A 25,083-nucleotide genomic window follows, 5' to 3' on the forward strand; every position below is an offset into this window, starting at 1 on the left:
GTTATCAATAGTAGACCGATTACGTTGGAAGCCGGATTGAGCGTCGGGAATAATATTATACTGTTTAACGAACCAAGTGAGTATTTCATTGATCATTGTTTCAAGAAGTTTGCAGGTAATACAAGTAAGAGAAATCAGAAGAAAGATATTGGAGTTATAGATGTTTGGTCAAATTTTTTAATTGGAATGATTATAGAATTGCGCCAAACATCTGGGAATTTTTGTGTGTTCTAGATAAGGTTATAAAAATTTCGAGAAGTTTGGAGAGAGATGTATTAGAGAGATTTTTTAAAACTATATAAGGGATATCATCGGGATCATCAGCAGATTTTGTACATGAAAACAAGGTAAATATTAGTTTATTTAGGGTAAACAAGGCGTTTATAAACGTGACATCGTGTGGAGTTGACGAGATGGTGGAGAAAGATTGAGCGCGTTAAAAAACTGGGAGTAAAAGCCATATTACTTTTATTGAATCTGTCTTCAACCCCATTAGCGAGTGTGTCGGAAATGAATTGACTGTCAGAGATAACTGTGTTGTTGAAGATGATACGAGAAATAGTTAGGATAGAAGAATAAAGGATGACTAAATTCATAGGATGAAGGTTAGTTTTATTGCCTTGGATTTGTGAAACAGTTTTTTTTTATAAATGAGAGTGGAGTTATCATATCCACTGGTAACTTTAACATCCTAATATATAAGACTAAATAATTAAACTAAATTGTAACCTATAACTTTTAACGGGTTTTTACCCAGATATTTAGTGGCTCAAATAATGTACACCTAGACACTGATGATGGAATATGGATTCCGAAAACGATTTGTCTTCATGACATAACCCGTTTGTGTTCGTTTGTTTTTTGTAATGATCTTTCTTTTATCTTAGTATAGATTAGGGCAAGATCTTTCATTAACGATTGTCAGCGGTATGTCAGTGGTAAATTTACTGGCTTCATTTAGAGGGTCGTTGGTGCCCTAATGTAAATTTTTCAAGATCATTCTAGAAAACCCTAATTTTTGTGTTTTTATAGGATTTGAGTGCAGCTTTTAGTTCGAAATAGTTTATACGAGAATTCGGATAATTGGTATCTTGTGAAACTGAGGATGAATAATGAAAGGGCGAAGGAAGAAAAGAGTATTTATATGGTTAGGTCCAGATTTGTTGCAAAACTTTTATTTTAAAATTTCTGCCAGAATCTTGGCTGTCTCTTAATTGTCAAGGATAACCTTTCGATTAAAAAAGAGATTGGATATTTTAAGGTTATTTTTTATTAACAATTTTTTTTCCACACTGGACTTGGGCTAGTATTTGAAGTACATAAAGTTTTCTTACTTAATTAAATATCGTGTCTAAATTTGGCAAAAGATAAAGTAAAAATATACAGAGAGCAGAAAAAATGAATAAATACGAGAGAAAGAGAGAAATTATATTCATCATGTATGCTGTAATTAGATTTGACATCAGAAGATTTATCAGAGGATGCACTTATACATACTTTTGTAAGTCGGAGGTAGGCTGTTCTTTTAACTTTTTTAAGATTCTAGTGATACGGTTTTTTAGTGATCTTTTCCTTGTACCTATGTAGAGCTGCAATAAGTCCTTTTGAATACCATCTATGTTGGAGGATTTTTAAGCTTCTTGTAGTGGGGTGATACATACAAAAGAGTTCTTTTGTATGTATTACGGATTATCTTTGTAAATCATTTCTATAGCGGAAATATAATAAGGTTTCATCGAGTAATCCAATCAAAGATTAGATTTGGACATTTTTTGGCTGGTTTGGGTGGCATCGAAAATGCCGAAGGAGGAAAAAAGCTTAATAGAGCAAGAATACCGGATGAAGATAGAATGGTAGGAGTATCAGGAGGACTGTCATTGAAGTGTCCCCTTTTTTGTCCTACCGCCAACATGGGCTTTGAATTAGTACGACGAGGGATGGATAAATCCGTAATGGCAGCCAGGATGGGTATGTAGTTAACGGAGATGGACTCAATTTCCGAAGATAGAAATTCTTTTGATGAAGTTAAGGATTTAGGATTAAGGACTCTTTAGAGTTAGCTGAAAATGAAGAAGAGGGAGGAGCATTAGCTGCAATGAGTGTATGATCTGGTCAACTGGAGACTTTGCAATCGGACCTCACGGAACGACCCGTAAGCTTACAAAGAAAACACTATAGTCTGTCAGAGAATAAAAATATTTTAAAGGATGTATTTTCATGGTTAATTAACAGAGAAGATTACACTTCGAAGTTCACCTTGTCAGGGATTACAAATGTTCAGATGTGTAGTCCTGGTTACCCAGACCGTAACACAATACCTAAATGTGAGTACCTAATAGACCCTCTCCCAAACTGGAAAGAAAGAAAAAAGGATCTCACCTATTTCTTGGGATTTTCACTGGTTTTCTTTAATTACACCAATATAGCCGCAATTAAATTCGACTATTGAAATATAAAACCAAATTTGATACTCGTTTTCTTATCACATTCTGATTAAAGAACTTCGCTTCGTATTGTTAACTCGTCGATGAATTACTTTATCTGTTTAACACTGTTTAAATCTTTAAAATCCGTGAGAAACTTTAAAAAGGGTGTTTAAGCTTTGACAGTTATTTGACGTTTTTTGATTCGATTATTTGAAGCTTTATTTGTAAACTTCAACATTTTATTAAAAAAACAGGTTGAAAAAGTGCTTTTTAGCTTCTAAACATTTATACTACTTCTGATATTTTTCATGTCATACGGCTGTACGTAGGCTCAATGAAAAGCTGGTGTAAAAGCACAATTAAAAAAAAACAGAAATTTACATAACCAATAACAAGAAACAAGCTGAGATATTGCAGCGGACAGATCTCCCTTGCATTTTTCTGTGGCGATATTTTACGAGTACCATTATTTTAATGTTTCAAAACTAATTTACTTCTTTACTGTGTATGCCATTTATAAATCGAATTATAAAATTTAGATATTCTTTTACAATGTGTTTAATTTTCAGCTCTTAATGTTAATAAACAATGAAAATATTTGCAATTTCTTAAACAAGAAAAAAAAATGCTATTTGATTTCCTCTGGGCAATAGAAGGTTTTGGTTTTTTTTAAATGTTTTTTTATTAGCTTTATATTGAGCCTAGATACAAGTGTATCACATAAAAAAGACAAAGTTATTAGAAATTTTTATATGCTCAAAATTTGTTATTCTTCAAACTGATTTTTAAAAACAAATTTAATATAATCTTGATGTTTGTTTTTAATAATTTAAAACGAAGCCATAAAAATCGATTTTTATTTACAAAATAACCCTAGAGTGACTGTTTCGACAAGTACAGTTGTTTAAATAATCGGTCTCCTGGATAAACAAATTGAATAACTCTTAAACTGTATGGTCGTTCTGTATGATATTTAGCACACTTTAAAAACTCATTAACTGCCATAATTTTAAATAGTTGTATTACATATCGTTATACAAAAAAGAAAGTTATTTATATTTATTTTATTTATATTTATATTAACATTTATAAATTTTACTTTAAAAATAAGGGTTTTTAAATTATCTCGGTCAATTCTTTATGTATTTTAATTATAAAAATCTCAATATTAGAGAACATTTTATGATCTATAACTTTTATTTTAATCATATATCTCTAACATGAATAAGTAACGTTTTATGAAACTTTTTTCACTTTTTGCGATTGTTTAATAAAAAAACAAAGCAAAATTAGCTGTAGTCTTCACATAATTGTCATCAGCTACCCCTCATATACCTTTTAGAGACTTTAAATATCTGTTTAAGATTTTTTCAGCTTTTTTAGAGTTGTAGATCATAAAAAGTTATGTAATTTTTGAGAGTATCCAAATTAAAATACATAAAACTATTAACCGAAATAGTTGCAAAAGAAAACCTTATTTTTGCAGTTATTTATAAATTATAATAACTCTTTTTTGCGCAAAGACATGTAACATAGCTCCTTGAAATTATGGAAATGAATAAGTTATTAAAGTGCGCTAAATATCAATCAGAGCAAATAGTTTATAGGTTATTTAATCTGTTTATAAACATTTATAATAACGTTGATATCGTTTACGCCACAAACTTATTTAGAGGCTTATGAAAAACTGGTGAAAAACACACTTTCTAAAAAAAACAGAATCTTCTATGACCATTACTAGGCAAGAGAGCATTTTATATTTAAAACCAAAGCATTTTATTCTTAAAATCATACTTCCATTGTCTATCAACAGTAAGAGCTGAAAATTGAAGGGACACTAAATGAAGATCTGAATTGTGCGTTCCAACTTACATATGGCATATGCGATAAATAAGTAAAAATTTATAACCCGTTAAAATGATGGTATTCGTATCGTAAATACCGCTTCGAAAAAGTAGAATGGAGAACCATTTGAGCTCGGTTTTTTTTTTAGATTTGAACTTTTTCAAAATGAAGCGCGATTGCAAAATTTGCAATATCTTGGATTCTGTGGCACGTAAAACATAAATTTTTTTTAAACTGGGATAGCTCAACAAAAAGTTGTTTACATAATCGCTTTCTACGATAAACGTATCGTCACTATTTTTATTAGTTACATTACATACCATTATGCAAAAACAAAGTTATTAAAATTTATAAATTTCTGCAAAATCAAGGGTTTTTTGCAACTATTTTGGTGAATTCTTTATATATTTTAATTGAGAAACTCACAAATGGAAGAACTTTTTGAATCTACAATTTTTATTTTAACTATTTTTCTCTAAACTGGATAAAAAACGTTTATAGCCAAAATCACCTGTATATCTTCACAGATTTATTATTAACTAACACTCATATACCTTTTAGAACCTTCAAACATCTGTATAAAATTTTTACGTGAAACCAATAATTTTTTCCCAGATGGACCTTTGTATAAATTAGTTCTCCGATAAAGATGAACTTATTTCTACTTTTCAATACAATAACCAAAGATAGCTAAATAAATACATATTTAAATATCTAATACTTTGTTTATGTTTATTAACTTGATATTTAATCACTAATTTGTTTTTCCGAAGTTTATTATATCATAATTATAATACCAACGAAAACGTAAAATTCAAATTAATGCATCTCGAATATGACGCGTGCACCCTGGCGATAATAAAAAATGATGAATGAAAAAAAAAATAAACATTTTTTTAATTTAATTGCGTAACGGAAACGGTGTAAAATAAAAGAATATAAAAAAAGTTTCTATTTACTTACCAGAGTGTAATATCCATCTTAGGCAAGCCGAAGGATTTTTGTCGGAAATCTGAACATTCTTAATCAATGAATTTTGTATGGTGATAAACCACATTTGTAATAACAACAAATATTTCCGGCCATCTGTAAAAAATCATTTATTTATTATGGAAGTAACATTATTTTAATTTAAAATCAGTTTTTTCAAATATTATCGAATGTATGTATTATCCGGTAAAATTTATTTCTGAATAACTAATTTGTTCATTTCTCATACAATGTTTTTTTATGTTTTAAACACATATAATTAAAATGTTTTACTTACCTCGAACCAAATTTTTGTAATACACTTCCAAATAAAATAAAATATTTAAATTCTTTAAACTTATTTAGATATAGGAAGATTTAGAAGCCACAGTACGTTTATGTACAATTTTAGTTGACACTATATTTACTAGTTGATAGTAATAACTCTATTTTAAATGAACACGTTGTGATTCATGGTCTGTTTTTTGTAAGTAAACCTGTTGCTACTAGGTCAGTGAAATATTGCAACGCTGGTGAATTTAATTCAGTGGATCAAAAATGGACGTTTAGTTTAGTCCTTAACTTTTTCACATAGCACCATCTAGTATAATGTATATCAAACAAACAATGGTATATTAAAATCTATTGAGACAGAAAGAGTGGTGACATCTAGTGACTGTCTCAATTAGAATCAAACAAATTTATACATTGCGTTGGCTAACTAGTCCTATTTAAACAATGGTTATATAGTCTAATGGTTGTGTTTATACTAAAGTGTTTGGAATTTCTTATTACAAATCCCAATATTTTGTAGGCCTTATTAACAATATTTATATAGTGTTCATTAAATTTCATGTTAGCCTGTAAGTATATTCCCAGATCTTTACATTTGGTTTTCCTAGATACTACACAATTGTCAATTCTATAATTATTTTGAATGTAGTCGATTTTGCGAGTAAAAGATATGACTCTACACTGCTTAATATTCAAGATCATATTGTTGTCCCTAAACCATTCCACAACTGAGGTCAGGTCCTCCTGTAGTAACTGACAATCATTTGAAGTATGTATATTCTTAAAAAGCTTAAAATCATCAGCATAGATCAAACTAGAAGAAAATTTAAGAGATTGTGGTAGTGAGTTGACAAAAATTAAGAAAAACAAAGGCCCTAAGTTGCTCCCTTGGGGGACACCAGATGTAGCCTGAAATTTATCTGATAAACACCACAGTATGTATGGTCCCTCTCTATTATGTGGTGGTGTACCATCTTGCATAAACCACATATTTTGCCTTAAGTTTAATGACAATTCCTCCAACAAATCATTTCGTAGAAAATGTAAATAAATCTCTCCATTCAAATTACAAGATAATTCGCAAAATGTCCGTAAAGAATTATTACTAATGGTTTCAAACGTATTAGTTTATTTGATATTTATGTTGAAAATGCCTTCCTCTCTTTGTATGAGGATATTCAGTATCTCAGAAATGATTTTTCTTTAAATTAAAAAGACCACGGTGTGTAAATTTAGCTTCGTTCGTAAAAAATATTCTATCGACGAAGGAGTGGTCAAGATTTTACCTGTTTTGGACATCATTTGCAAATCTGCATCTTAAAGGTAAATCTGCTGACAATACATTTTGCACACGCGTAAAATGGTAAGGATGAAAACGCTTACGGTGTGGGATTTTTAAAACTGAAGTTTTGCTGATTCCTAACGCTGAAGGTAAACGTTGTGTACTTACTTAAGAATCATCATCAACGCGAACCATTACTTCATCTTCCTGATCAGGCGTAATGATTTTCGGTCGGCATAAGTTGTCACGTTTAGGACGAAATGAACCACTTTTGCCTAAATTTTCGTCGAAAGAGATGTTTAAAAATTTGGTGATTAGGTTGTAGCCTGTTTGGGAATCTTTTTAATTATTTTTTCTTATATCTATATTAGAAAAATTATTATCCCTCGGCATTTTCTGCTTTTCTTTAATAAACCAAAATAAACTAGATATTACAAAAATCACTGATTAATCGAAACAAGACTTATTTTTAGTTATCAAAAGCATTCGGTACATTAGCCCACTATGTTAAAATTTCCGGTAATACATTGGGGTTATCCACTGGAATCAAAACTGGCTTCAAAAGAAGGTGGTAGGTACAGTAGCTGGCACAGTAGACTAGCGCGAAGCTTCATACTATGTTTTCAATATTTTTTAAATAATATTTTTAACATTTAATAAAGTAATTTTAATATTAATTCATTATTTGTATTTTAAAATAATTTATTATATTAAAATAATTCAATAAACTATGTTTGCTAGTAGCGTTACCTGCTAACGTATCAACAAAATACAGACCCGTCAAAGTGAGACTAGATATGAAGTTATTAATAAAATATAAATTTGATATTTAATCATTAATTTGATAGTAAATTTAATTAATATACAAAATAAATAAGATGTTAAAAAATAAAATTTAATTATAGTTTGAAAGGAATTAACAACTAACTTTAAAAATATATGATGACTAAAAACGAAATGATAGAGAGTAGTAAATCGATGTGAAGACCGTTATTTCGTAAAACTACTCTTGACGCCTTTTCATAGCGGTTTTTCCGTGACGCTTGCCTCAGCATTTTACAATAGATAAAAAGAAATAAAACGCCAGTATAGAAACTAATAGAAGCGATAGAGAAAGAACATTGTAAACATCATGACGGCCAACGTCTGAATAGGGACACGGTACCTAAAGAAGATAAAAGCTTCTTCCCAATAAGACATTTAACAGCCATAATAAAGCATTTTGTGATGTTACGTTACATTATAATCTTTGAGTTGTTTTTATACGAAAAAACTATTAATTATACTTATCCACAGGTATCGAGTGCTTTACCGAACAAATATCACAACTAAAAATTATTATGCAGCTAACTTATAAAATGCGATTATCTCGATAATTTTTCGACTGTTCTAACAACCATTCAAATTTCGTCATTTTGTGTCATGTGGAACAATTTCACCCAATCATGTCAACATTAGACTGATAATTGCATTCAGTGCAATTTTCAATCCCTATGACAACACGATCGAGTTTGACAACTTCATCCAAATAAATTTCAAAATGTCACGTTTCGGCAATGAGAATGTTCAAAGTATAAATGCGCTAATCAAAGAAAAAATTCCCAGAAATACAAACTACATTCACAAATATAAGCCGAAGGCTTCGTGCTGTTACCAAGGAACGAGCTTTCGATTGTCATGAAATTATCTCGTCTGTTATCAATATCCTAGGGATATTACTACTGAAAACAGTTGAGTTTTTAAGTTATTCACAAGTATACCTTTTCTCTGTAAAAATAATGTATCTTTAATTTTTTTAAAACAACTAGCGCTAACTTAAAGAGCAAAAAGGTTAAGCGCAAATGTATGCCATATATTTGGCGCCCTCTATCAGCTGCATCAAAGTGGGCATCAAATTATAATTCGCCATATTCAAAAGTACTCAGTTGTAGATTTTTATCTATAAATATTTATAAACGTAAAAGCTATAGCAAAAACTAAAATTTTCAATTTCCATTTAACACCCTGTATCTTTATTAATATTAACATTTTATACAGGCAAGTTGACTTAAATCGTAATATTTTTAAGTGCAGAATCTACGGTTTCTTTTTGTACAATTACTTAAGGACCACCCTGTATACTTTATGCCAAGTACTTTCACTACAAGTAATGTAAAAGAACTTAAACCTAATAACGAATAAAAAAATATTAAGAGAAACGTACACAGACGGCATTAGATGGAGGTATGGGGTAATACCGCTCAGTTGCCTTTTTATGATATGTGATATTATGTGCATTATATGTACATATTTGCTTTTTCGCAGCCACTACATTCTTGATGAACCCATCTAGCGCAATTTCTGTACCTCAATCATAGCTCATCATCTTTACCAAAGTCATTGCAGATTATGCAGTATTCGTTTGGAGCTGCGTCGTCAAGTTTATCATAATCGCAGAGTTCATTTTCATCTACACTTTTATCAGAAGATGAAGACGCTTCCTTACATATATTCTGCGTTTAGCTGGTATCTTTTTGTGTTAGATTTCATATATTTTTTCGATTTCTTTATTGGTGCAGATTGTTTCAAAATTTTACTTGTACGTCTGTTCTCTTTTTGTTACGTCTGTTATCTTCAAATTGCCTTTTTTTTCTTCTATATAATCCTTTTTTCTCTTTCTTAGGGTCCGGTAATCCTCCTTTGCTATTCTTGTGCATCTAGCTTGATTTGTCTTTAGGTATGCTCTATTTTTGTTTTATGTTGCTTCTTGACACTCCACGTCAAATCATTCCTTTTTGCTTAACGGGTTTGGTTTTTCCCAATATTCCGATGCCTTCTCAGTTATTATATTTCTACATTTTGTCCACAATTCCTCCACATTTTCCCCCGCTTCCAGGTTCTCTATTTCCTCATCCAGTTATCTCCTATACTCTCTCGCAACGGTTTCAATGCGCAGATTATCAACATTAATTTTGTCTTGTTGCATATGTTTATCCTTCTTTAGGTTTAAAATTCTTCCTCAGATTTTTGCCATTAAAAGAAAGTGGTAACTATCTATGTTTGACCTCGGTAGCTTCTGACATCCATGAGGTCGCAAGAATCAACATCATCAATTAGCCTATATTTGTTCACTGCTGAACGTAGGCCTCTCGTAAAATTTTCCACCTATTTCTATCTTGAGCTTCTTGCATCCAGTTTGTGGTGATGCACTTGATATCATCCGTCCATCTAGTCGGTGGTCGTCCTCTGCTTCGATATGCCTCTTGCCTTTGTCGCCATTCCAGAATCTTTTTGGTCCATCTACATCCGTTAATTTGGCAACATGTCCGGCTTAAGGCCATTTAGCCATGACTATTTTTTCAACTGCATCTGTGACTCCTCTTCTTCTTCTTCTTCTTCTTATTTCTAGGTTTGGTACTTTATCTCTGATGGTAATACCTAATATTGATCTTTCCATAGCGCGTTGTGTAACTCTTATTTTATCTATTGTTCTTATTGTTAGAGTCAGTATTTCTGCATCATATGTAAGAACCAGTAAAACGCACTGGTTAAAAACCTTTCTTTTTAAACAAACTGGGATAATAGACTTGAAAATATTATTCAATTTAGGTGTTAATTTTAAGACCAATAATTGTTTTTGACACTTTATAGAGCGTGTGCAGCATTTCTGTAGCTTTATCAACTCTATCAGATATTAAAACGATGTCATCGGCAAATCTTAGGTGGTTCAGATCTTCCCCATTTATATTAATTCCCATGTTATCCTCTTGTTCCATTTGCTTGACCATATATTCAAGAAAAGCTGTAAACAATTTAGGGGAGATAGTATCACCCTGTCTTATTCCACGTTCTATTCGAAACTTCTTGGTATCTTTATGAAGACGGACACGAGCTGTACCAGTTTCGTAAATACTTTTAATCAAGGTGATATATCGGTAGTCAATGCGGCAGTCAGCTAATGCTCCAAGCATTTTATGATGATTTATAGTATCAAACGTCTTTTCATAATCTACGAATATAAGAAAGATAGGCTTGTTATACTCTGTACACTTTTCTATTAGCGCTTTTATAACTTGTAGATGATCATTTGTTCCGTATCTGGAGCAGAACACAGCCTGTTTACAAGGTTGGTAATGTTTATTATGAAACATTAATGAATAGTTTGTATGTATGGGAGAGAAAAGTAATAGGTCTGTAGTTTTTTAGGTCTGAAATGTCACCTTTTTTGTGCTTTATGGTTATTATTGCATTATGTCACTGGGAGGGGGTTACACCTCTTGTCAAACAAGTATTAAACATCTTTTTCAAGACATTTACTAACGTTCCTCCTCCTTCTTTGATTTGTTCAATGACAATCCCATCTTCTCCAGGTGATTTATTGTTTTTCATCTCCGAGAGAGCTGATTTTATTTCCTCTGTTGTGATATCTGGGATGTCTTCCGAGCCTACATTTTGAACTTTTGGTATTTGATTTTGATCAGGATCTGGAAGTTCTTCTCGCTTATACAATTCTGAGTACAAATCTTGAGTACTTTTTAAAATATGTTGCTTATTTGTTGTAGTTTCTTCTTTTTTATTTACAAGTTTACAAATATTTTTCGATCCTTTAGTCATTTTGTCGGCGCAGAACCTTTAAACTTTTATTTTTATCGATGGCTTGAGTTATGTATTCAGTGTTGTATTTTCTGACATTTTTTCGAATGGATTTTGTGATATCTTTGTTTAACTGTCTAAGTGTTATAAAATTATCTGTGTATTTGCCTTTCAATTCTCTTCTTTTGTTTATAAGATCTTTAGTAGCTTGAGTGAGTTTATCCATCTTGTTTTTTCCTTTTTTTTTATATTTTCTACAAGAAAGAATGCCTTGTCGCAAGAATGCCTTGCATCTATTAGTATGTGATCTATCTGGTGAACGGTTTCGTTGTCAGGTGATTTCCATGTTCCTTTATGTATTATTTTATGGGGAAATCTTGTTCCTCCTAATCTCATGTTTTTGGTACTTGCAAAGTTTATTAGTCTCAACCCGTTATCATTTGACTCTTTATGCAAGCTCTCACGTCCTATAGTTGACTGGAAAAATTGTTCTATGCCAATTTTTGCATTAAGATCCCCAGCAATTATTTTCACGTCATGACGTGGACATCGATCACATTCTTTGTCTAAGGTGACGTAGAATTCATCTTTTTTGTCGTCTTTATTTTCTTTCGTGAGTGCGTGTACACTAAGTAAGCTATAATTAAAGAATTTTTCTTTAAGACATAGATAACATATTCTGTTGTTTATGGGTTTACAGTTAAGGACTAATTGCTTTGCTTTTTTACTGACTAGAAAACCAACTCGTGTCGGGTGCTATGTCGGCTATAGTATATATTATAGTCTTTTCTCTCGATAATTTCTGAACCAGTCCATTCCATCTCTTGAATCGCTATTACATTGGCTTTCATTTTATCCAGTTCTTGTGTTAGTAATTTAAGAGCGCCTGGGACATAAAGGGTTGGTACGTTACATGTGCAGATCCATAAATCATTATTCCTTTGTCGTTTGCTAGGTCGTTGTGAATTAAACACATCGGCTTTTCTTCTTGTGCTTTCATAAAAATAAGTTTTTTTAAGGGAAGAGGTCGTTAACCTTTTGTCTAACCCCCAAAATTTTTGAAGGACCATTTATCCCGCTCTCGTCTGTCCTGACTCTGCTTTCCACTGGAGTTGGTTACCGCAATATTTTACAGAATTGCTCAGGTTACCGGGATTCACCGCGTGGAGGTGAGAGTCGGCAATGAATAAGAGAGGCTAGTGACGCTAACGGGATAGAGCGTCCATCTTCTCTTTTCTGGTTTTTTAAACAGCGTATTAGTTATATATAAGTTATTTTCTTTTGCAGTTTACTAATATTTCTTCTCTATTATTTCTTTTTTCCAATCCATAGGGCCCTATTAAAAATTTATTCTGGTTTCTTTCTTTCCGTATTTTTACATTGAAATTGCCCATTAAAATTATATACATTACTTTGTTTGCCATCAGCCTCATTCGTTTCTTCGTATAATCGCTCTACTATCTTATCTTCTGATGTTGGGGCATAGGTCTAAATAATTTTACATGTATAACGTTGGTTAATATGTATTTCTATTGAAATTAGTTTTTTCGATATAGCCTTATACTGTGTGATGCTGGATGTCACTTTTTTATTAATAAGTAAGCCTACGCCGCCTACTGCTTGATTTTCATCTTGTTTGTAGAATAGTTGGTGGCCACTTCTTAGGTCGATACAAAACTCTCCTTTTCATCATACTTCTGCCAGTCTTATCACTATCACGTAATATCAATATCAAGTAATTAGTTTTGTATATTCGACATTTTATAAGGGACGTTTTACCCTTAATTTGTCACGCTGGCCAGGTGGTTTAACAAGTACCTGTTGGTCCACGGGAGGTATTTTATTTTCACTCCTAACCACTGGTGAACCAGGTTGGGTATTTCCCTATCCGCCACCTGGAGACGCGCTTTCCAGGTGTTACAGACTCCTTCGAGATACAGTATCAGTACTTTTCTTTAAAAATAACAGTAAGCACGTTCTACTTAGCGTAAAATTAAATAAGTATTTTCATTGATTTCATTTATTTTAAATAGATATTAGAAATTATTATAAAATACATAAATTTGTAAAAAAACGTCTTAAAGATCTTGTTTCAAGTCATATCCAGGTAATGTTGGTCGATTTCTAATCCAGCTATTGATATTCTTTACAGTTAGAACGTTCTTCTTAACTTTTAGTAAACTAGGATAAGAATCGACAGCCTCTTTACCTACAACGTTGGCCAATAACTGATAGACGCAAACGAATAAAATATCAGCCCATGACAACTGAAAATAAATAAAAGTCAAGGTTAGTTTTAGATTGTTCCTAAAGAGATAACGATGCATAGAGAACCATAAGTAATTACTATTACTATTTTCCAGATAAATTAAAAAATTTATGTTTAAATATGTTTTTCTATTTTTATTGAGTACTTATAACGAAAGTACTTTATAACTGCTAATGATAGTTTATCAGGTGGATTACTTAATAGAAACTATTTTTGCTTTCTACCTGATCTGTATTAATACCAATAGTGCAAAATAATTTATTTTGTCATATCTCAGTAGAAATTATATATTATTATATGCAAACATATCTGTACCTCAGAGCCAAACTGTATTAAATCCAGTTTTTAAAAAAATTGTATTATTTCACTTTGTACGTAACAGACTTCACATCTTTCATATGCAATACGATACTAAATCCTATTTAATGTGGTTCCAATAGACAACGTGAAAGTGTATTAAGCCTCTCAGTAGTTCCGAGCTAAACAATCGTTTAGACTTATTACCCAGTAAAATAAAAGTATTAGAGGAGTTAATATCACCTGCACATGTAAGAAATGGTGCGATGGAGTACTTCATGAAGCGATGTAAAACCGCGGTGTGGCACTGTAATCAGTTTGTTTATGCTGAGTTAATGGAAAGCAATACATCCCAAGAAAACGTTGCTAAACCTTGACACTGTATTTCGAAATATTTCACACAGAGTTTATTCCTTCCATACATTAACACGTCTGATGAATGTGACAAATTAAATTTGGCTAAAATTTAGATAGTAGAAGGAAAAGAAAATATTAAACAAGATTATCAACAACATCTTCAGGAGGCTAGTAACAGGTATGAATTAAAAATACTTGATAAGGAAAGAGCAGTAACAAGTGGTGGAATAATAACAATATTGACACTTAGTTTACAGAAATGTCTGTTCTAAGTAACCAGCAGAGTTTTTATAAACCCAAGTTATGGACATACAATTATACGATTTTGAGACTTCAGGTCTTTTTGCATGATGTGGGATGAATTAAAATCTGTACGTGGAGCAAGCAAACGATTTAGGCTTTAGGATTTTTGAAATGGACTAAAGCTTTTAAATAAAAACGCAAGAGAAATTACTGTGCGGTTCGACAATTGCCCATCCCAGAACAGAAATATCAGAACGGTAATAGTCACGCTCTACTTATGGTTAATTCACCAAGTATCCATAGATAAAAATTATAAATTATGTTTTTATTATGTGGGCATACCCATTTAGCAGTGGATAGTAATATTGTCTTAATAAAAAAAAACGAAAAAAAAAACACCCTTTTTAAAAATCATGAATCCCTGGAACTGGCAGCAGCTAGCACGACTTTGCTGTCGTTATAAACCATTCAATGTAATTAATATGGAACAAAATGACTTCAAAGATTTTAAAACTCTTAACAACAACTGTTCACCTTTTATTATAAGGAAAAAAAATCAGCAGAATAAAGATTTTCGTATGTCAGATGTTATCCACTTTCAAGTATGTAGCGATAATTTGGGTTTCCTTTTTTTCAAAACTAATTTTAATTCGGAAGCATTCCAATCTATTAATCTTAACAGAAATACTAGACGTGTTTACGTGTTTAATTTCCTGCTCACCTGCCTTTGATTCACGGTAAGTCAAAGAAAATATCGACAAAAAAATATACACATCTGCAAAGTTTGCTCAACCAAGTTAATTGGTTCCACTCCGATATATCGGTGAATATCCCACTCCGATAAAGTAGGTGAGGATTTATAAAATTTGTCTAAAATGATTTTAAGTGAACAATATACATGCTCCTTTAAGTTTTGTTTTGCGTAAGTTTTGTTTATTTATTTTATTTTATAGGTATGACTTGTTTAAATCATTTAATTAAATACAAAGAAGTGTTCGTAACTAAATTTTGTTTTATTTACCGTATTATCTTCAGATTATTTATTTATGTTTGTCAACTTAACATTGTATTATCTCCCGAACATGATAATTGTTTTCATGCCACACAGTATTAACTCCATGTTTTTTCAAGTAACTATATAGCCAAATACACTCGCGATCATAAAATCCGGGTCACCTTGAAAATCACCGATATTTCATTTTTAACGAGCTTTATCGTAAATATTAATAACACAAATACAAACTAATGCATGTTTCTGAGAATTGTTGCGGTTTCCTTTGTAACAAAGAATTCCAATAGTGCCAATTTCGCGGTAAAGTGCACACTTCCCAAAATGAACGTACCTGTAACTCCGCTTGTTTTAAATTCTCGTTTGTGCTTCGACTTTCAGTTCAAATGCAACGGACAAACGTTTATTATTGCCACCATTAGTGTTTATTAGTGCCATTAGTAGTGTTTATTTTTTGACAAAAATGCCTTTGACTGTTGAAACGGCACAAATTGTTGCACTTGTGGAAGACGGTCACACTCAACGGCAAGTCGCAAGAACTGTTGGCGTAAGACTTTCTACGGTTCAACGAGTGCTTCAACGCTTTCAGGAGGCAAGTTTGCTAACCAGGCGACCTGGCTCTGGACGAAGAACAACGACCACGGCACTGGATGACCGTTTCCTTGTGTTTCAGTCTTTACGAAACCGGATCTCAACAGGGGTTATGCATCAAAATCGTCTAGAGGAAGTACGAAATCGCAATTTTAGTGTTGCAACAGTCAGAAGAAGACTTCGTTCTTCTTGACTATCTTCTCGGGTAATGGCTAGAGGACCGCCACGTCGCCAAGTGCCTCGAGTTGCACGACTAGCTTTTGCTCGACAATACGCGCGTTGGGGAATTAACGATTGTAGCAAAGTGTTATTCTCAGATGAATCCCGTTTCTGCCTAACTGGATCCGATGGACGTGTAAGAGTTTGGAGGAGAACCGGTGAACGATTTTCACAAGCTTGCATTACTCCAAGAATGCCATTTGGTGGAGGCTCGGTCATGGCTTGGGGATGTATATCTTCCGACTTCCACACAGAATTACCCTTAATCGAAAATGGGTCCCTAACTGCACGACTGTACATTACGGAGATTCCGGAAGAACATGTTATGCCCAACATGGCAGGGCTTGGAGAAAACGCCGTTTTTATGCAGGACAACGTGCGATCGCACGTTGCCAGGATCAGTATGTAATGCTTGGACGAAGTTGGAATTACGAGGGTAGCCTGGCCAGCTAGGTCTCCGGACCAGAATCCCATCGAACATCTCTGGGACGATTTGAAAAAACGTATTCAAACCCATACACCTCCTTCTAACAACGCACAGGAGCTTAAGGATCTGTTAGTGAGCGAGTGGAATAACATACCACAACATGTAATCCGGAGAAAAATTGAGAGTATGCCCCGTCGTCTGCAAGAGGTTATTAGAGCAAGGGGAGGCAATACACGATATTGGTCATTGAAATTTCACTGATTTTTTACCACGTTCTGTATTTTCCATATTTTTTCGTATGTCTGTTTTACCAACAATTTGATTTGTTTTCTGTTTTTTTTTCAATAAAAACAATAAAAAATCATTTTTTTTTCTTTCAAATCAAACATTGATGACAAATAAAAAATACATTAGCCAAAAAAAGGTTATTACTGCACCAGAGGCAAAAATATTGAAGAAACTTGAAATTTTCAAGATGACCCGGATTTTATGATCGCGAGTGTAGATTAAAAATACAGTGATATATAATATCATTTATACCTATCAAATAGTGTCCATCACATATTTGAAGAAAAAGAAATAAAAATTCTATTTAAAATTTACTGTTTATATTTCTTTTAAACTGCTCTCTTTTACCATTTCAATTTTGTGTAATTACTAGTTAAATGGGAATAAGCCACAATTAAAGGTTAAAGTACGTTTATTGACGTTTCAATTTCCACTTCGGAAATTTTGTGAGTTAAAATACAGTTTAGCTCTGAGGTATAAACATGGAACATTAAAGAATGAAAATTTCCAGCATTCAGGTATAAATATACAGATAAGGAAAATCACATTTAATTTATAATAAGTCTTTTTTTAGAGTTATAGAAATGTAAGTTAGAAACACTTTTTAATGAGGGTCATTTTGACAGCTGTCAATTGATTTATGTTTAGTTTGGTTTGGCATTGAATAGAATGCAAATGAAGCATGAATAGACTAACGCCTGAGCAACGCTTCCAAATTGTAAATTTTTTTTTGAAATCTTTCGCGAAATACGTATCACGTACATCGTCCACTTTATGGTGAACATGCTCGTCCATTAGAGCAATTAATTCAAATAACGATGGAACTTTTTCTCACTAAGTTTACTCTAAATGATAATACTTATCCATAGAGACATCGAACGAGATTGCTGTTGATCCCTATTTTCATAAGCCAATTTTGTTTACCGATGAAGCTCACTTTTGGTTAAATATTGAGAAACTATTACATCTATAAAAACTGACTGTTTGGTGTTCATGGGCTGGTGGAATTATTGATCCGTACTTTTTAAAAAACAGTACTGACCAGCACGTTACAGTCAATGGTGACCGCTATAAAGCCATGATTGATGACTTTTTGATTCCACAATTAAACAATCATGATGTGCAATTGACTGATTGAAGGAAACGTTTGGTAACGCATAGTTTTTACGTTTAGAACTCGTGAATTGGTTATCAAGAACGTACGTTTTAACATTGCTAGACTATTTTCTGTGGAGATAGTCGCTAGTCTACGCTGATAAGCCTAAAACAATTTACTACTTGGAGGACAACATGCGCCGCGTTGTTGTAAAAATTCATCGAAAATTGGACCTCCAGATAAGACTATCAGAGCCTGCCGTGGGAGTAATATGCTAGAAATTATATTTAATTTATAATGCCAAAAAATTATCTTTAAAGTAAAGTCAGTTTTATGTAAATTAAAAAAAAATCATCTTTGTTTCATTCAACTCATTCATTGTTTTCAATAAAAATAGTAATTACATTAAGATGCTAGGAAAATAGCTTCAGAAAAACATTTTACAGCCCTATAAAAGGAAAAATTATTATAAATTAAATACATAATGTTTATATATACAAGAAAACAGTATCAGTAATATGTTAAAAACACTTGTAATATACTTACTCGTTCAAAAGCTATATAGCCATTGTGTTTTTTGGCATATTCTTCTAACTTTCCAAGATAGAAAGACGTGACTTCTTTCAGTTTTTTAAGTTTCTCCTCTTTTTCGACCGCGTCACTTATAAACATCGTATCGAAAGTAACTGCAACAAAATATAGTATTAAGATAGCACAACCACAGTCAAATGGTGTATATTAATGGCTGAGACGTCCAAAATGAAGATCAGCTAGGCGAAGAATTTTGCAAAAATTTCGTGAGATCGACTTAGAAACAGTCCAAAGGCTTATTGCACATGCAAGACCAAATGTTACGTGCCATCTAAGATCACTGACCTCTTTCTGTTCTATAAAAATACATTATAAACTCTAAATATGTAGACTCAATTTCCTGTATTTAGTTAATAAAATAAATTTAATTTACAATTAGAAATTACATATTTATTTTTTCCGAAAACTTTAGGGACATGCGTTAATATACAAGCAGAACTACGCAAACTAATGGATAGCGAATCAATAAAAAAATACTCACCAATATGTAACACTCTTGCCTCCACAACCAACAAGCGGCAGGAATATTTAACAAGTAACTCAAACAAATAAAAATGTAAGCTATAAACAAGCTACAAAACAGGATCCAAACCTCGCAGCTCTTGCACCATTAACTCCTGCAACTAACAGCGAATCCGCAGCACTCATTGCAAATTTAAATACAAAAATCCAAAACTTCGCCAGCATGCTGGAGATATCAACTATCATTAACGCACCGAGTAGCTTCGCTTAATGATACAATACCAGTATTACGAGTTTACCAACAGACCCCAAAGTAGATGTCATAGCTTTACAAGAAACAGAATTAACGGAAAAGAGTGAAAACCAAATTTCCGGGCTATGGTATCTATAGAAATGATCACAGGCAACAATCAGAAGGTACAGCCATTCTAGTGAAAAAAGGAATAAAACATTAACTATCATGAACATCATGGCAGAAAAACCTAACAATGGTACGAAAAATCGACTACATTATTATTTAGAACTGCTGTCAATAACGTCACGATATCGAATATGGTAGCCAACAGGATATCCAACGATCGATATTGGTCTTAGAACTAGAAGAAGAAGAAAAAGCCTCATAAGTCTTCTTCTAAAACTGTTCCTTAAGATATTCCATTAAAGAATTTACAAGTTATGTGTAAGTTAAATTTCCTTTAACCAGTTCATAAACATAAAATCGTTTGATCGAATACAGCATGCCAAGATAATGCAAATACTAAAAAAATCGGGAATTAACAACAAAGATCTGAGAATAATTGGAAATATCTACTAGAATTAACTCGCAAATCTCAGAATTAAAGGTGAACCCACCGAATTCCTAAAAACCATGCGTGGAGTAAGGTAAGGCTATATTTTGTTTTCTCTAATCTTTAATCTTCACTCTGACAGAATATTTCGTGAAGCTTTGTACGAAACTAAAGAATGTATTCTACTAAGCCGGTATCAGTTGAATTACATCGGGTATGCAAATGACACGATTGTAGTTGCGAACAACCTAGAAGAACTAAAAGTTTTTACTAACAAAGTCACAACAGCACCAGCATTGGCCATCACGCCAATCAATATAACGCGGACATCTTAAGACCACCGATAATGTAAGATATACCCCACTAAATCCCTATATAACTTTAATATACACAATTCTATTAGCCAAGAAAACTTACCTCGTTAATATACTTCCTTAATGAATTCTTTAAAAATCTCTTAAAACTGGATCCACCTGTTAAGCTTCGAGCAACACACGCCCTAACAACAAGACAATCGTAACTGAGACAGTTGACCGTTTGACAAAATAAATATCAATAGTGCCAGAGTGCAATGCAAATATATTTATTTCCTTATAATTTCTGAAAATTTTAATATTTCATATTTTTGTAAAAGTGGCCAAACCCTATAGTGAATTTCCAACAACTGTACCCGTTACTTTATATCTTATAAAGATGCCATCATTTTTTCAAGAGTTTGAGTAATATTATAATATATTGACATTAAAATTGAACATAATATTGTGACTTGTAAACTCACGGTTTTGTACGTCCAAAAGAGTTTCGACAGCGACATCTAGTGCAACATTTTCTTTCACATCTTTTCCATCTAGTTTTACTAGTGATGCCAAGTATCTGCATATTGCTTTAGATTGGGGAATCGCTTTGCCGTCGATCTCCAATACTGGAAGTTGTCCAAGAGGAGTAGCTAAAAAGAGTAATTTTTAATGTACCGAGAAAAAACAAAAGACTTAAAGAAAAATTAATAAATACAAATTTTATGACATTTACTTTTAAATGCGTTTACAACTATAATCCCTCTTTATACGCTAGCTGACAAAAAATTTGCCACGTTCCGATTAATGCTGCAAGGTCTGTACTTGAAAAATCAGAGATGAGTTAATCGAAATTTTGACGTGACAACGTCTTAAATTAGGTTGTGGCTCGGAGTCATTCATGAAAAAGTGTAACGCCCGCTCACGTCTGTTACAATGAGTCACCGAACGAGAGAGAGACCCGCCGGACCGGCGAATGCCTTGCGTCTCTCTCCCACTCAAACATGATCGGTCCGCTGCGCGCGCAGCACTAGAGAATTAGGCGCGTTGAATCGGTGCGTGCTTCCGTGCTTGTGTCTCTGTCTTTCTAGAGCGTTCTTGGCGTTCAAGACACATTACAGCAGAAACACTTCCTTTCATTTCATATTTCTCCTATCATCGTCCTATCCTCAACAAAATCACTCAAATAGAAATTAGTTAAGTTTAAGTTTACATGTACAATGTTTTAGTAAACAAAATATATTTCTATAGTTAAAATTTGTGCAATTCTTATTTTCATTCAATTCCTTGTTCCTATTGTGCAATTTAATAATATTCATATCAATAAATATTCTACCGAGAAAAAGACGTTGTCACGTAAAATCTTCGCCCGTAAAACCGACTTTACAGGCAACCGATTTTTTTCAAAACCATGTAGAATGAAAATATAGTAAAGTTTAATTACTATTAATAATTAATATTGTTATGAAGCTATTTTATAGTGGTATCTCAAGGAATTACTATTTTAATTGGGAATAAGCCACAATTTAAGTTTAAAATAAGTTTACTTTTACCGTTTCAATTTTCACTTCGAAAATCGTTCTCAAAATACAAAACATTAATAAATTGAACAAATTTTGTTTTTTGTTACTTGGTAAAAAATTCTTCTAATAATTTACTTTTATCTGACTCATTCATATTGACAATTCAGACATATATTATACATTTTAAAGTAGACGACGAATTTGTTTAAAACAAATTGTTTAAAAAAATTTGAACACATTTTTGCTTGGGCGACCTCTTGAAATTTATTTTGGGGTATCTCATGAAGTGATTATGCAAAGACATCTCATGGGAATATTTTTCCGAACGAACCCGAACTTTTCGCTTTGTGTAAAAGTAAGTAGAAGAATTTGTGACCGAGTTGTGTTAACTCATTAGATCACTCGATGTATATATCATTTGGAAGAAAAATAATTATGAAATCTAGCTTGGTACAAAAAAACCTTTGATTTTGCAAAGGCAAAAATATACAAAATATATTTTGTCACACACAGAACTTTATACAACACTTAGAACTCTGGTCACAAGAAAACAGGTTTCTGTTTTTCCACTAGTTTCATCCTGTTTTCTAAGAAAAATGTCACAATTACCCCCAACATAAGACTATGTGATGAGAACCCAAAACATGTAACGTCAATAAAGTTTTTGGGCATGAAATTCGAAGAAACTCTAAGCTGGAAACTTCATATAACAAATTGTATCTTATATTGTCATAAGCGATTAAATCTTTTAAAAACTCTGGGGAATAAATAATGGGGTGCGGATCGCCAAACACTTTTGATGTCATACAGAACGTTAATCAGATCAAAATTAGAATATGGATCTACTGTGTATTCTACAGCCACTAAGACACTGCTAAAAAACTTGACAGTCTTCACAATCTCTCTTTACGTATAATATCTGGAGCTTTTCGGACAACATCAATCGAAAGTATTTATTGTAAAATTGATGAACCATCTCTAGAAGACAGAAGACTTTATTTAAGTGTAGCATACGCCGCAAAAATCAGGCCTAACTCAAAAAAACCTAATATTCAAAACCTGTCTTGTAACGATGAGTCCAAGCCATCACCGTTAAACCAGCGTGCGCGCGAACCAACCCATGAAGTAGGAATGTATCGACAGTAGAAAGGGCAAAACTAATTACCAAGCTCCGCTATATAAACCGCAACATTTCCTCATAGAGAGAGAATCGACAGGTGTTGACTGAAGGTTCTCTTCTTCCCTACCCCGGCTTGTGGACGTGTTGAGTTCACAAGTTGTTCCGTACCATACCGCCGTTACCCGAAGAGCGTGTTGAGCTCTTCACTACCCGTACTCTGAAGCAGTCGTGTTGAGACTGTCGAGGAGTGTCCTATTAACCCGAATCACTTAAGGGACGAGTTGAGTTCCTTTCCTTTCTTTGTACCTATCGTCCGCTATTATTAAATCGATACAACGTTCCCGTAAAATTTCAAATACACACTCGCTTGCCGATAAGACTAATTTCATATGACAAGGTCAAACTTAATTTGAATAAATAGGCCAAGTACTGAGAAGACTAAACCAAATTGTAAATATGTACATAAGATTTTTGTCAATTTAATTTAAGGAAGGCAATAAAGTTTTATTTTTATTTTGAACTCTGTCTCTGACTGTCTAAAAGCTACCCGGATAGTGACTCCCACGAGAGGACATCACAGTCTTACAGACAAGTTCCAAAACTTCTTCATAAATAAGCCAAGAACGGCCAAACCTTAGTACGCAAGTATTAGAAGCTACTTAACTCAATTAAAGTACACGTTCCCAGAATGCTTTTTCTCCCAATCGTCCTTAATTCCTCCATGACAAAAAAAGAACTTTCAGTGCCTAACCCGCCTCTTTTCTTTTGACAAACATTCAACAAACCCACAGTTAATCAAATCCGTCTTTAATGATATGCTTCACAACTACAAGGATTATACACACATATACGCAGATGCATCTAAATCAAATGAAGGTACTGGTACTGCAGTCATAACCCCAACATCGACAAATAAATACAAACTCCCTTCAGAGTACTCCATTTACTCTGCTGAACTATTTGCTCTATACCAGGCCACCCTTTCTGTCAACGCATCCAATAATACCAATTATATTATACTTTCAGACCCTCTAAATTTCGTACAGTCAATCTAATATATCTATCCAACTAATCCTTTGGTCATCAAGATAAAACAAGTTCATACCGCTCAACTGAATGGAAAAAATATCATATTCTTCTGGATACCATCCCATATTGGAATTAAAGGAAAGAAAGAGGCAGATAACGCTGCAAAATAAGCTATAACTAGTGATAGTGCAGAGTGTACCGAAACATTTACGAGTGCGGACGTAAAAGCTGCGGTCAAACGTAAAGTGCGATATATGTTGGAAGAAAAGTGGAAAGTGTTATCGGCCAAGCTACGCGATAATAAAAAATCGATAAAACTCTGGCCCACATTACCAACAAGTCGAAGAGACCAGGTAATATTAACGCGACTCCGGTTGGGTCATACGCGATTAACTAATAGCTATGTGTTTTCCAACAAACAAGAACCAATATGTGACAACTGTAAAAAAATTTACAGTCAAACAGTGTCCAGTATTAACGTCAAAGCGCATGTTGTACAATACACCCCACAAACTATGTGATATTTTAGGTCTACGGTGCAATATGTCTTACCTAAAAATTATCTTCAATTAATATGTTAAACGCTATCTGAACATATAATATAATATAAATATTGTAATATAAATTAGTGTTAGCTACTATTGTTTCGCTAATAGCCATTTAGCCATAATAGCGATTTTGTTAATAAAAAAAACCTTTGATACTCATGTATCATTATATTGACTATAATTCTATAGCAAAAATATTTAGTACTTACTGGGTTTAACTTTTGGCCAATCCTCGTGCTTAATACGTATATCCTCGAACGGGATTCCTCCATAGCTTAATAGCATTCGAATCGGTTCACCTCTTGCGATGAACTTAATATCGAAGTAGGTCACTTTATAGGTATGTGCCATTTTAGTGTACTAAATTATTTATTAGCTTACAAACACGGTTGTACTATTAAAATTAATACATTAGTAGAAAATGTTTTTATAGTTATATCGTTACTATATCTTATCTCAAAAGTGAGTAGGTATTCATTTGACTTTCCTTAAGTAAACATCGTATTACTAGCAAATGTATAAAGTCATAATTACGGTGATAATTA

At 32.8% G+C, this 25,083-nt stretch overlaps 1 protein-coding gene across 1 annotated transcript; it reads right to left on the minus strand.

Moving 5' to 3' along the window:
- Nucleotides 1-13,410: 13,410 nt before the first annotated feature.
- LOC140443626 (glutathione S-transferase-like) lies at nt 13,411-24,960 on the minus strand. Its single transcript, XM_072534983.1, has 4 exons — nt 24,748-24,960; nt 20,804-20,971; nt 18,731-18,870; nt 13,411-13,655 (listed from the first exon to the last, which is right to left on the minus strand). Exons 1-4 carry the CDS (start codon nt 24,887-24,889, stop codon nt 13,467-13,469), a joined length of 639 nt encoding a protein of 212 aa, XP_072391084.1. The 5' UTR covers nt 24,890-24,960; the 3' UTR covers nt 13,411-13,466.
- Between the last annotated feature and the right edge of the window lie 123 nt (nt 24,961-25,083).

The sequence above is a fragment of the Diabrotica undecimpunctata genome, chromosome 6 (genome assembly GCF_040954645.1).
Source record: "Diabrotica undecimpunctata isolate CICGRU chromosome 6, icDiaUnde3, whole genome shotgun sequence".
Taxonomy (NCBI): Eukaryota; Metazoa; Arthropoda; class Insecta; order Coleoptera; family Chrysomelidae; genus Diabrotica; species Diabrotica undecimpunctata.

Bases quoted from the DNA above. Each gene is read 5' to 3' on its own strand.
- LOC140443626 (XM_072534983.1), bottom strand. From the start codon at position 24,889: ATGGCACATACCTATAAAGTGACCTACTTCGATATTAAGTTCATCGCA. The intron at 18,871-20,803 runs GTGAGTTTACAA...ATTTTGTTGCAG, and splicing joins TCTTTTGGACGTACAAAACC to TTACTTTCGATACGATGTTT. The intron at 13,656-18,730 runs GTAAGTATATTA...ATTTATTTTCAG, and splicing joins GCTATATAGCTTTTGAACGA to TTGTCATGGGCTGATATTTT.